Here is a 12,955-nt window from a genome sequence, read left to right on the forward strand (position 1 = left end):
ACCCACTAGCTGCAAACCTTTCATTTTGGAAATCAAAAATTAATATTTCACCATCCTTCCCTTCACTTTCTGTTCTATCCTAGTGTGTAGTATGGAATCTCTTCCTCTACAAGAGTAAACCCTATTCCCTACCAGGTTTGTGAAGCCCAGTGGAAGAAGCGTTTATATGTTTGCATTTTTCACTGTGCAACATTCTGCTTACAAACCAAAAGAGATGGAAATGAGGATGGGGACGTGAGAGAGGCAGTGACGGGGAAAGACCATTGATTAGTAATGCCCTGGATGCAGATGTGCTGGGAGCCACACAAGGCAAAGAGAAGACGTTCTCTCTCAGAAAAAGGACTTATTTAAATCCCTTAAACAGTGAAAGACACAGCTTGAAAAGACGATGGTCCGTATCGCTATCATAGTGCCATGACAAATCCTTCACCTCCCGTCCCGGCTGGTTGAAAGCGGCGCGTTTACGGCACAACTCCACAGCAGAGTTTTGCACTGAGAGTAGAAAATGCCCCGACTGGAGCGGCAGGGGCAGCGCCACACACCGAGGGCTTCCCCGTCCCGGTCCGGTCCGTGCGACGGTCCCTGTCCGTGTGCCAGTCCCTATCCGTGTCCCTGTATCCCTGTCCCTGTATCCCTGTCCCGGTCCCTGTATCCCTGTCCCGGTCCGTGTCCCTATCTGTGTCCCGGTCCCTGTCCGTGTCCCAGTCCCTGTATCCCTGTCCCGGTCCCTGTATCCCTGTCCCGGTCCCTGTATCCCTGTGCCGGTCCCTGTCCGCGTCCCTGTCCGTGTCCCAGTCCCTGTCCGTGTCCCGGTCCCTGTATCCGTGTCCCGGTCCCTGTATCCCTGTCCCGGTCCCTGTCCGTGTCTCGGGCCCCGCCCCGGTGACGGGCGCGTGATGGCGGCGGGCGGAGCGCAGCCGCGCTGACGGCGCCAAGATGGCGGCGCTGCGGGACGGGGACTTCGCGGCGCTGCAGATCCTGCTGAAGGTGAGCGGGGCCGGGCCGCGGGGGCCGGGGCCGCCGCTGCCGGGCCGCGGCTGAGCGCCCCCGCTTTGCTCCCCGCCAGGCGCCGTCGAAGGACGCTGTGCGGCAGCTGTGCCAGGAGTGCTTCTCCAGCCCGCCCGCCGCGCTCGGCCCGCTGGCGCAGCGCGCCTGCCCCGGGCTGGCCGTCAGCGCCGAGGAAGCGGAGCAGGTAGGGCCGGGCGGGGCAGCGGCGGGCCCCGGGGGAGGGAACGGGCGGCACTGTGCCGCTGCCAGCACGGGGCTGGCCCGGGCCCACGGGAAGGTGAGGGAAACGAGTCGTACGCGGGAACGGCGACCCTCGCCCGCGGCTTAAGGGGCTGAGGCTGCGAACCGGAGGGCGCTCGGAGCTCAGCTCCATCCTGCTGAGGCTGTCGGGCCGTACTTGGATGCCCAAGGCTCTGGTGGTGTGAGGGTCTCGCAGTTTAAGCTGTGTCTCCTGGCTAAGGAGGCCCGTCGTGTGCTGTATGTAATGATCTTCAGCCCAGCCCTTCTCTTGCCTCCTGACAGCTGGTGTCTGCTTTGCACAACCTCACCAGGCACGTGGTGTACCGCGGCTTGACCGGGGCAGAAGACATCCTCTCTCTCTTCCCAGAAAACTTCCACCAAAATCTGAAAAATCTCTTGACTAAAATAATCTTGGAGAATATGTAAGTGCTATCCACCTGCCATTTGCTTTCAGCTGGAGAGTTAAGGCCTGTGTGTGTGGTTTGATAGGTGGATAGTTGGCAACATGAGTCTTGTTTCTCTCAATGGCCAGTGAAACACAGCCGTGACTTTTGACAGAGTTTTCCCATGACTTTTGAAATGGACGTCGGCCACATTCCCAATATGCAAAGACCCTTTAATCCTAACAGCTGTGTGGTGAAAAAATGCTCCTGTTGATGGTAAAGCTTAGAAGGGTGGATTTCAGCTCTAGAAGGTCTAGGTAGTGTCCAGATGTCCATGCGCTTGTCCCTTTGGCTCAGGTGCAGAGGCACTGTATGTGATAGAGCATACATGAGGTGGTGGCAGAGGAGGGCACTTCTGCTTGCACATCTCAGTGCTTGGAGTCCATTGCTTTGATAAGACCAGGGAGAAAGGTGTGGGCTTTAAACGAGCTGCCCTTCCAGAAGAACCCATGGTTAGTGCCCAGTTTGCCTGCCATTACCCACCGGTCCCAGCCTTCCCATGGCACTCAGTAGCATAGGCAGTCTCTGTCTCCTGCTTAACTGCTGGTGACCCTTCAGTCAGGGATAAGCCATGCTAAATGCTTACCTATTTTTTTTTCTCAAAGCACTGTTGATACTGTTTTCTCCATTTTTTCACAGCTCTTCTTGGAGAAATGAAGCACAAGCCAGTCAGAGTAAGTACTAATCTCAGGAATGAGATTTTCTGCTAGGAAATAATGGATTATTTTAGTATTGTATTTATGAAGTATCTGGCATGCATTACATAGGGACCAAGGCAGTGGTCCAAGGCAGACATTCCAACAGATTGATCTGTGTTAACATAAAAAAGTGAATGGTTTCCTGCCCCACCCAAGCCACCAGCCATCAGTCTTTGTAAATTAACATACAAGGCTTAACAGATGTATTTTGTGTTGTTGCAAGTGCTGCCAAGTGCTGGCCCTAACAGACTGAACAGGAATTTGTTCCAAAAGCAGGAGCAAGGCAGCCAGTTGTGCACTGCCCCCTGGAGCTCTGCACAAGGAAGCAGCAGAGGCAGGGGGAGAGAGCCTTTCCCCAGACAGAAAAAAAATTCAGTTAGACAATAAAGCACAGAGAGAAGGTGACTTGAGTGTCTGTAGTCAGTAGGAAGGCTGGCAATCAACCCCTGGGGAAGACACTAAGCATCTTACATTAGGCAGAATCCAGACAAGCTGCAATTGCCTACTGAGAAAGCTCTTTCCTTAGCAGCCAGGTTAGACTGGTGTTTCTTTCCTTGGGTGGGCCCAAGAGGCCTCCAGCTCTGAGCTACTGATGTCAGTAATGCACCTGTTAAATGGTTTCTGCTATGCTGCATGTAATTAGGATGATATCTGAAATATTTTCAAGGAATGTGAAGATTACAGTTTGTCAGTATATTTGCTGTACTGCAGGATGCTTTGGTTGAGGTCCTTGAAATAACATGTTTTAACATGCTAGATTTTACAAGCTTTCCTGAGTGCTTTCTTACCAGTTTCAGAGCAGAGCAATAAGCATGCAGGTGCCAGAGCAACTCACAATGAAACACCAGTTGAGTGTAGCAGGCAGCAAGGCAGGGCATAAAGATGGTGAGAAGACATCTTACTGCTCTCCTTCTCCCAGCTGCTTTGGAAATGGACAGTTCTGCTTCTAGCACTGACCTATCATTATGTGTAATGATGGGAGAACCCTTTTTGCCCTTCCAGTGTCATGAGGAGGTCTTCAGAGACTGGCTTATTCCAGAGTAAAATGATGGGAAACCACGTAATAGGAACTAAACTCGTACACTTCCCAGGGCCAGAAGTGGAGAGGCCTGTGCATGGTGGTGGTCACAGGTTGCAGGGTCTGGTATCACCATGTTCTGCTGAGCCTAACAGAGCCATTTTTTAATCCCCCAGTCTCCCTGCCTCGGCTGGTGGACATGGACTGGAGGGTGGACATCAAAACATCTTCAGACAGCATTGTAAGAATGGCAGTCCCTACCTGCCTGCTGCAGTTAAAGGTAATGGCAGTGGCTGTGAAGGACCCAAATAACAAAGTTCAGCACCTGACTTGCCAGGGAAAACCAGTTCAGACAGGCATCTGATGCTTGCCTCGTGCCTGGTGGGCCATTAGACTTTCTCAGAGATGATACCTGAAATGCATGGGAATGGTGTCTCTGATGATAGGTCTCTTGCACAGAAGTTTTGTGTGCATGAGGATGTGAGAAGTCACCATGTTTGTTCGTAGTCACCATTGTTTTTTACAGGAAAAAAGAAGATAAATCATGAAGCCACCATCCTTTAATTCTAAACACTCCATCAGCATGTTTAGCTGACTTCATTAGCTGGGAAATGACTTGAGATTACTAATAACTTCCTTCACTAGCCAGATCTATCATTTGGGGAGTATTGCTTGTGTTCTACAGAGTTTTGGATCCCCCCAACCAGTAAAAATCAGATGAGTGGGATTCAGAGGAGGAATTAAAATCTAATTTCTGTGTGTGGTGGGGTTAATATGGTATCTCTGTGGTATCTGCTGAGATGCTTTTGATACAAATGTGGCTTCCTGCCACAGCTATCTTCAAAATATCCCAATACTCATGGCACTCTGTCAATGGGAGTGCACTTCATTAGTGAGGCACACAGCTTAGAAAATATGCCATGGTCCTTCAGGATGGAGCTGGATTCCAAATTCAGACCATTTTGTTTAATCTGTGTATTAAACACTACATTTTGTAGCAGCTCTGGAAGAACACATAAATTAATTTTTCATACAACTAACATCTGCCTTCCTATTTTAAGATTCAGGAAGATGCTGCCTTATGTGGAAATAATCCTGTTGTTTCTGCACTGACTGTGGAACTGAGCAAAGAAACCCTGGACACTATGTTAGAAGGTCTGGGAAGGATTCGGGACCAACTTTCTGCCGTTGCAAACAAGTGAATGCTCAAGGGCATGGATTCCAGCAGCAAGGAAGGGAAGTATTCTCTACCTACAGCTGTCAGAAGTTGCAGCCTAGTGTAACACGTTGTCTATTTCAGCAAAACAAAACTAAGGAGGTTTCTTTCTGGAATTAATGAGATAGCTTTTGAAAAGCTAACATTCAAATACTCATTTGGTTGGATGCCAAGAAATGGTTTCCTATTATGTTGTTGAACAAAAGCTGTTCACAGTTTCAGAAGAGGATTTCAGGGCTCAGAGCTTGGCTTAATCACAAGGGTCATAACTGGAAACAGCAAATAGCTGCAGCCAATGAAGCAAGTTCTATCTCTGTCCTGAAATGAGAATCTGAAAGGCTCAAGCTGGGTAATGGGCTGCCTTCCAACAAAGGGAGGGTGCTTCTCTCTGGAATGTGCATGTACTGAGGTGCCTGCTGGATGTAGCACTCTCTCCCTCTCAGTGAAGCACAGATTGTTATTACAGGATGATGCACTGAAATAGGGCAGTTATGCTACAACACATTCCCTTCTGATCAGCTTCACAGCACCATTTGCAAAATGACGGTTCTCATCATCTTTAGCAGAACTAATTTCCTCCTTCTGTTTGAAAAGTCAAAAAGGAGTTCAGGTAATTCATGTTTGGGGTTTATTGGACTCTGGGCTTTGTCTTTGCTGCACAAAAACCAAACTGGGAGAATAAAGAATTGAAGGCTGTTTTCTGTGCTGTAGGAAAACCCACTGTGGCAATATGTGCCTATATTTCTTCAAAGTGTTCTGTTGTTTGTGTAAATCTTCATTTAATTAAAGAATGAACTGCTAATTGATTTTGTGAATCCTTTTCAGTCTGGAAGAGATGTTGTCCTGGGTTACCTCAGCCTCTTTGTGACGGTGCCAAGTTTCTAGGCTGGTTTAATGGATGTTCATGTTTGTGCTGATGTTCGTGCTGAAGAAGAATCTTTTGTTTCCTATTGAAATTGATTAATGTTTGAAACTTCCTTCTCTTCATTGTAATACAGTTTCAGGGCACCTTTTTCCATGGGTATTACCTCTGTACAATATTAGAGGATTACCCTGACCTAGAAGTTTATAAATATGTGTGCATTGTGACTGTGGAAGAGTTAAATGCAGAAAATCAACAAAATTCAGATTCTTCTTTCTGATGAGCTTCTATAGAAGTCTATATTCAAATGTGTTTATGGCAAAATCCAGTCTTTCCTGCAACACTGGGCTCTCCTTCCAGACACAAACATTGTTTGTTGTGTTTGGAAACACGAAATCATTCAAGAAGTGTGCATAACTACAAGAACTTTGTTAATTAATTCTACACATCCCCCCAAAGTGCAGGGTAGAATATAAGTGTAAGTGAAGGCTGTGCCTTTAAAAGATAATGGTGCTCATGAAATGCAGCTCATGCATCAAGACCAACTGGGTAGCAAGTCCCTTGTTAATGTCTTGAGCAAAGATTATAATGCTTAGTATGGTATCAAGGCAAACTGGTACATTTCATGGATAATAGGGACATCTCAAATGGAGGAGATGGATATTTAAGACTATGTTCAGTAAGAGTCAAGCTGTGAAAAACATCTCTAACACTACTTCAGTTTGAGGAAATTTTGTTGCCTTTGCAGCTTAGCCTTAAACAAAAATAAAAACGAATAGTTGATATAGTAGTGTTTTAGAAGGTAAGACTCACTGAGGAGGTAAATAATTCAGGATGAAGTACTGTAGTGTTAGAGGAGCTGAGGAAGTCAAAACACAGAGGAAATCCTTGAGGTAAATACCAAAGTTATAGTCAAAATGTAGGGTCCAATGAAGAACTGATAGTTGTTCTTGTGTAAAACAATTGTACAACTATGGAATAGTTGTAAAGAAAAAGAAGATTTAAAACTGAAAAGGCTTTTCTGGTGGCAGAGTGGAGCTTTCTGCAGGTAGCTAAAAGTTGCTTGTGGAGTCTTAACAAAAAGTAGTGTGCCCACTGAACCAGAGACATGCCAAACATCTGGTGACTCCAAGGGGTAGATGTCAAAACATTCTGCAAGAAGACATTGGTGTTTTCTAGCCCAATATTTAGGATGCTGTGAGAGCTTGCCTTCAAATCTTTGCCTAAATTGTTAGGTATTTTATTGTGGACTCTTATCTCCTTTGCCAGGAGAGCTGAGACTGCTCTGAAAAAGGGACATAAAACAAAGGAGGCTGAGTAGGACTGTCATTACCCAGACAGCAGCAGAACTTCACATTAAAGTCCCTTTTATGGAGACTGCTACACAGAAAGAGAATAAATTGCCTACTACTGCTGGCAATCATATGTGATCTTTTTCATAAAGTTACTGCTCTCTTAAAATGAGTTAGATTTTCATCCTCCCTCCACATATTGCTGCTGTTTGGTAGGACTAGCCTTAGAGATGATGTATTCATCTCTTCTCTGTTACCAGTTTGTTACGGTGCCAACACTGTCTTTTGCTTACTTCTTTCTTGCCTTGCAATTTTTCTGTCCTATTTAAGAAGCAGTAAAGTCCCTGACCACTTTTGATGACTAAGCCTTGTAAGCTCTATATTCTGTGCCTTTCAGAATTGCAGTGGCCATTCTTCACTTAACAGTTTGCATCTCCCTTGAATGGGGTCATCACCACACGTGTTTCTAGAGGATTGTCCAAGGACATTACTAAAGAATGAACTGTCAGAGTATGTGAATCACCTGCATGAACTCCTGCCAGGAAACCACAAGCCTTAATTGTGAAGTGGAGCTTAAAAGCTTCATCCTCGTTCCAGTATTTGAGAAATAGAAAATTCATTTTCTACATATACACTTGGTAATGGTGCTAATTCAGTTACAGTAAGCAAAACAGTGATAAATTTATTTGTAAAATACAGTATGCAAGTTAAATTCAAATTGTAATTTCACAATCAGACATTGTGTTGAATCTGTGTTGAAAAAGCATTACAAACATTAAAGCCTACTTTGTATTATTCAAAACAATACAAACAATGCTACCTTTAATTGCAAGAAAATGTGCACTTTAGGGTGTTCAGACTAAAAATTGCATAGATGTGATTGAGAGCAAGAAAAGCTTAGAAAGAAAAATGCCTTTACTGTTCCTAGCTTCTACTTCAATTACTGATCTTTAAACTCTGGTTTAGAACAGTAGAAGACTCTCTAAGACTCATGATGGTTTGGTAAAGATATAACATTTACTTTATATTTAAGTTTTGAGTTTAATACATGAAATTTATATATTCAAGCTCTTCCAAAACTAATATGTATACAAAGTTTATGCTTTGTTTATAACTGAGGTCCTACTGTTCCACTTCAAACAAATTATTTTGTTACTAGTTATCTGGTTTAGAATTGTTTTGACCTAAGTTTAAAATGTTAGTTTCTAATTTTTTGCTATCTAATTTTCACTGGATATAATAAAGTTTCTTTAACAGTATAGATGGGGCCACTTGCCCAGATCAGGATTGAAGAAGGCATTTTGGGATCAAGAGACCAATCTGGGATAGTCCTCTTGTTAAATGAATATCTCTCTTAAAAACCACAACAGTCCAGCTTAATCTCATTTTTTGGTACTAGCAACAACATACCTAGGGGTGTAATTTTGTCAGCTGCTTTAGAACTATGGTTATTCTGAGTTATAATAACCCCAACAAAAATAGCAATTTAATACATTTACCACTCTTTTCTATATACCCTTAAAAGATTAATCTCACTAGGCTGTAGATGGCAGCACTTGAAGCTGAGGAATGCCACCTCCCCAGACCCTTTTCTAACATTTTGACCCCTTAGTCAGAAACCTTAGTCCATGACACAGTAATTACACAAACTGTCATTTATTTTTCCCCCCCTCATCTGCACAAATGTTGTGCAGGTAGTTGCTGATTTTTTGCTCTGGTTTTAATGTAAGAAATTAATAATGCTTGTGACACTTGGACTTGCCTTACTAACTGACTTCTCCAAGGTATAACTTGGTTAACATTATGTAATTTAGTCTCCAGTGTCCCTGCACCAACACAGCCCTGTATCATTACAATGCAAGACCTTGGCTTACCCACCATCAATATGTGCTCACCCTGCCCAGAATTTCCATCTGCTCTCATGATCCATTCATCTGGCCCCTGCTTGAAGGCAGCTGCACTACCATCACCAGTGAATTAAACTTCACAAACTACAGCAGGGACACATTTATAGCAAGGCTGATGAGACTGTGCTAAAGATCTTGAGTTTTTCAGTTACACCCAAAAAATCATAGGTATCTATTAGAAGCTTCACTGTAAGGATCAGTGGCCAAACACTGATCCCAACACAGTGCCTTTTTAAGCACATAAGAACCTGACTGTTGCTGCTTGATGCTTTATAAACCTCTTGTCTGGACTTAGTGCCTATGAGTCTTGCCACTGACAATGCTGCTGCTGAAGTACCTATGAAATACATAATAAAAATACCAACACAGCACACCCACAGGAAGAAGAGGGACCACACCAGGGTCAGAACTGGCACTGCAAGCTCACAAGCTTCCTAAGCTTTCTGTAACATTGGCCTTTAGCAAAGAAAGAATCACAGAATATCCCAAGTTGGAAGTGACCCGCAAGGGCCATGGAGTCCAATTTCTGACCCAGCAAAGGACAGCTCCAACAATCCCACCATGTGCTTGACAGTGTTGTCCAAACACTCCTTCAACTCTGTCAGGCTGGTGCCATGACCACTTCCCTGGGGAGCCTGTTCAGTGCCCAACAACCCTCTGGGGAAAGAACCTTTTCCGAATAACCAGGCTAAACTTAACAGGGTCTAGGAAATGAGCCTAGATTTACAGTCCTAGTTTGCTAAAACACTCAAGCCTAAATGGCACTGAGAGAATTTGACATAAATAAACCACTTAGCTGAGTATTTCCAGCTTTCTAAACTGGTACTGCTGGCCCGGCTCGGCTCGGAACAGCACCTGACCATCTCCCGCCGACACGCTGGGCAGGTGTGAATGAAAGCAGAGTGAGAATCAAAGGATGCCACAACAAAAGAAACATTCCTGAAAACGCAAATTCTTTTTCTCCAGGAGATGGCGAGCTCGATCTCCCATTTCTCTCCTCAGCTTCTCGACAGGACACAGCAGTCTGGGCTGTCCTCCTCAGAATCTGGGAGCAAATCAGTGCCTGCCGGAGTCCGAACAGCACCAAACCAGAAGGGGGGGTATTATTCACTGCTCAGCAAAAGGTCTCCCAACTGCTCCCATAGTCGCGGGTTGAGGCAGCTGAGCACATTTTAGGGGAAGCTGGCAGAGATGGAAGCAGCAGATGGTTCTCTGGACTGTGCCAGTCATTTCAAACACCAAGAAGGAGGAACTCGCGTTTCTTTTTCCCAGGCTGCATGCATAGTCCTCCAGGGAGAGCTTAGGCACTTACAAGGGTAAGAACAATGTTGCATTTAAAGGGATGAAGACAACTTTGAATGCTTCCAAACTGGCCTCTCACAGACAATGTGAGTTTTGCCCAGATTTATCTTTAAATAGTGGTGAGCAGGACACTGTAAAAATCACATCTGGAGAAGGAAGTAAGATTGGGGGAGGGAGAGTTCCTTCTTTCCCAAGCATGTAAGAAAACAATTTAGAACAGTGCACAAAGCACAATGGCATCCTGTGCAATGTATATACAAATTGTCTTGTTGCTTTTCCACTCACTTTTGCTGCTGCTGTTAATACAAGGCCTGGGATGAAAGCATTCCCTCCCCTCGCTGACCTTTCTGCACCCCCTCCTCCCAGGAGGCATCATCTTGCCACTCTGGGAGGGGAAGTGCTAATGCACACTAGCAACACTGACACACCACACAGTGCTGTCAAATATGCAAAGTAAACACACAGAACAGAGGCAGTGAAATAGTACCCTGCTTTCATCCTTACTCTCTTCCAGTCACTGTTCTTGTAAAGGCTGCTTTGGAACAATAGTAGGTATGGCTCCCCCCCCACCCCCCAGGAAAGACACAATTTGTCATGTTGACAGCATCCCTTTATGCTGATGAGATAGTGAGGGTTGAGTGCCAACTAGCAGCAGAAATATAATAGCATCCATCAGAGCTGTTAGCTAGAGTTGGCCAGTGCTTTTGTTTGTAATTTAGAGGGCTATAACTCAGCCTTGTAAATAAGATGCAGGAGGAACTCTACACTGAAAATCTGAACTTTGCAGTGAGCCCTTTAGTTTCTTAGGGAAAAAAAAAAATCAGGTTTGCTTTGGCATTCTGCACTGTGCTGAAAGGAAGTGATAAGAAACCTGGATGAGACGACTGCAGCGTACCAATGCTTTGCACTGACAGAGCTAACTGGAAATGCTGATTTCTTTACAACTGTATCAGTGAGTGTAGGTCCAGGGTGTTCAAACACACTTTCTGTATCAGTAAGTCTTGAGACAAATGGTATCTTCACTTCCAAACAAATCTCTGTACAGGTCAGCAAGGCTGCCCAGGTTCTATCCCTACTCCACACAGTGGCAAGGCTCAACCCACATAAAGCTCACTGCAGATTTATGACCAGAATCAGTAAGTTACCCACTGTCTGAAGTATTCTGGCTCCTCAGTGCTTGGTGGCATTTAGGTATTGGGGCCTCATTCCCAAGCCTGTTTCTGTATTTATCTTATTTTCATGCCTACACAGAGACATGACCCCTACTTTTGGATGTTTTCTTTTTTTCAATCCACTAGTGTCAGCCAGTATTATTCCATGCTCTATTAAGCCAGAATGGTAGAAAGTCTAGAAAGTTTGAACTGGATCTCAACAGACAACTGATAGACTTTGTGTCTGATGGCAAATAATCAGAAGATCAGAGTGAAATCAAAGAAACACAAAGCATGTCTTTAGTGCATAACTGAAAGTTAAGAGAACTGCATTTACAGTTTTTTCTCTCTGAAAAGAACAGCATGAAAGTGTACTTGGCCATCTGTGTCTCAGGATGTTTTCCTTTTCCTGGGCACAGATGGTAAACTTCAAACATCACTATCACTCCCATCTACCACATAAGCCCTGTAAGCAATCTTATTTACAATTTCTAGCCATTACTTTTCAGTGACCTCATTTCTCCCTTTGGTGCTGTCTTGGAAGTTCTGGCTAATATTAAAGGCACTGAAATAGACACTCAACACTCCCTTGTGGGTGTGGTAACATAGTTTTCAATAAAGCAAAGACCCTTTAAACAAAATGAAAACTGGCCACATATTCCCCTTGTCCTTAGGCAAGTAAAAAATAAAACCCCTTTCCTATGCTTTCAAAACAATAAAATAAAACAGACAACCAAGAAATCTAATCAAGGTGAACCTTCATTCCACCTTGTGGTTTGCACACCACCTCTCCAGACTGCACATTGTCTGAGGCAGAGACTTTGTCTTCACAGCACCATACAGGAGACTGACTCTGCCACTGGTACTCCACCAGTAACACCAAGGATTCTGTCCCCTGGTGTCACCAAAATACTGTAGTTATTTCAGGATCAGATTTCCAGTTGCCTGACACAGCAGAGGGCTTATCTTTTCCTAGATAACTAAGGCTGATCTATGCAGTTTAATGGGTGGAGTGTGTCACCACTGGCAGCTCACAGAGAAATGGTCCAATTTTCAGAGGTATGGAATACTTACTTTGGAACTTCACATACTTCTGATATACTTCTGATAACGCTCCCTCTAAGCCCATCTAATCTGCAGTGTCAGAAGGTATCTCAGTACAATTTCCCCCAAGAGAAGCAATTGTCATGGTATTTTTGGTTAAAATTTCTTCTTCCTCTACAATTCCATTTCCTTCTATCATTCTGTATCATACACACTATCATTCTTCACTCCAGACTGGATTACACTCTGGCAGTGAAAGAACACCATCCTATTTCAAAAATTCAGTAATAAATAAAAAGCACCAAAATTAAAAAATGAATTACACAGACTGTCCTTTGTTGTAATGGTGAAGACAGCCATGAAGCCTTCTAGTAACTGAAAATGAACTTGACTTTCAGGTGATGAAATTCAATTAATTACCATTTCTCTAGAGAGGGGAAAAAATCTTGGGGGACAATCTCTGCATACAAAATCAACACACTGGTCATTAATGATATTTATTCTTAAGTACAGGCAGCTTACTCACATCAGCAATGTTCTGGGGAAGGAGTACCCTCTAGCACAGAGCTGTTGTAACAGCAGGCACTGGTGCAACTCTGGACCACAGTCTGGTTTTGCTGAGAGCTCTGCATGCTCTACAAGAAATCAAACTTTTCACATCTCCTTGGCTACAGAAACAAACAGGGCAGCTGCAGCTCTCCAGGCACAAGAGCATGTCCAAGCCTGGGTAGTGTTGGACGTGCTCTTGAGCCTGGAGAGCTGCAGCTGCCGGCA

At 44.4% G+C, this 12,955-nt stretch overlaps 1 protein-coding gene across 2 annotated transcripts; it reads left to right on the forward strand.

Annotated features, from left to right (window-relative positions):
- Positions 1-889: 889 nt before the first annotated feature.
- COMMD9 (COMM domain containing 9) lies at positions 890-7,659 on the forward strand (the record flags this gene model as incomplete). Of its 2 annotated transcripts, XM_084207283.1 has the most annotated exons (6): positions 890-987; positions 1,067-1,192; positions 1,531-1,670; positions 2,331-2,365; positions 3,584-3,687; positions 4,469-7,659. In XM_084207283.1, the coding sequence occupies 6 exons, from the start codon at positions 937-939 to the stop codon at positions 4,607-4,609; spliced, it is 597 nt and encodes a 198-aa protein (XP_084063409.1). In that variant the 3' UTR covers positions 4,610-7,659. The 2 variants fall into 2 exon arrangements, with proteins under 2 accessions (XP_084063409.1, XP_084063410.1); XM_084207284.1 differs by lacking the exon at positions 1,067-1,192 and having other exon boundaries at positions 937-987.
- Between the last annotated feature and the right edge of the window lie 5,296 nt (positions 7,660-12,955).

This window comes from Fringilla coelebs (genome assembly GCF_963513975.1).
Source record: "Fringilla coelebs genome assembly, chromosome: 6".
Lineage (NCBI taxonomy): Eukaryota > Metazoa > Chordata > Aves > Passeriformes > Fringillidae > Fringilla > Fringilla coelebs.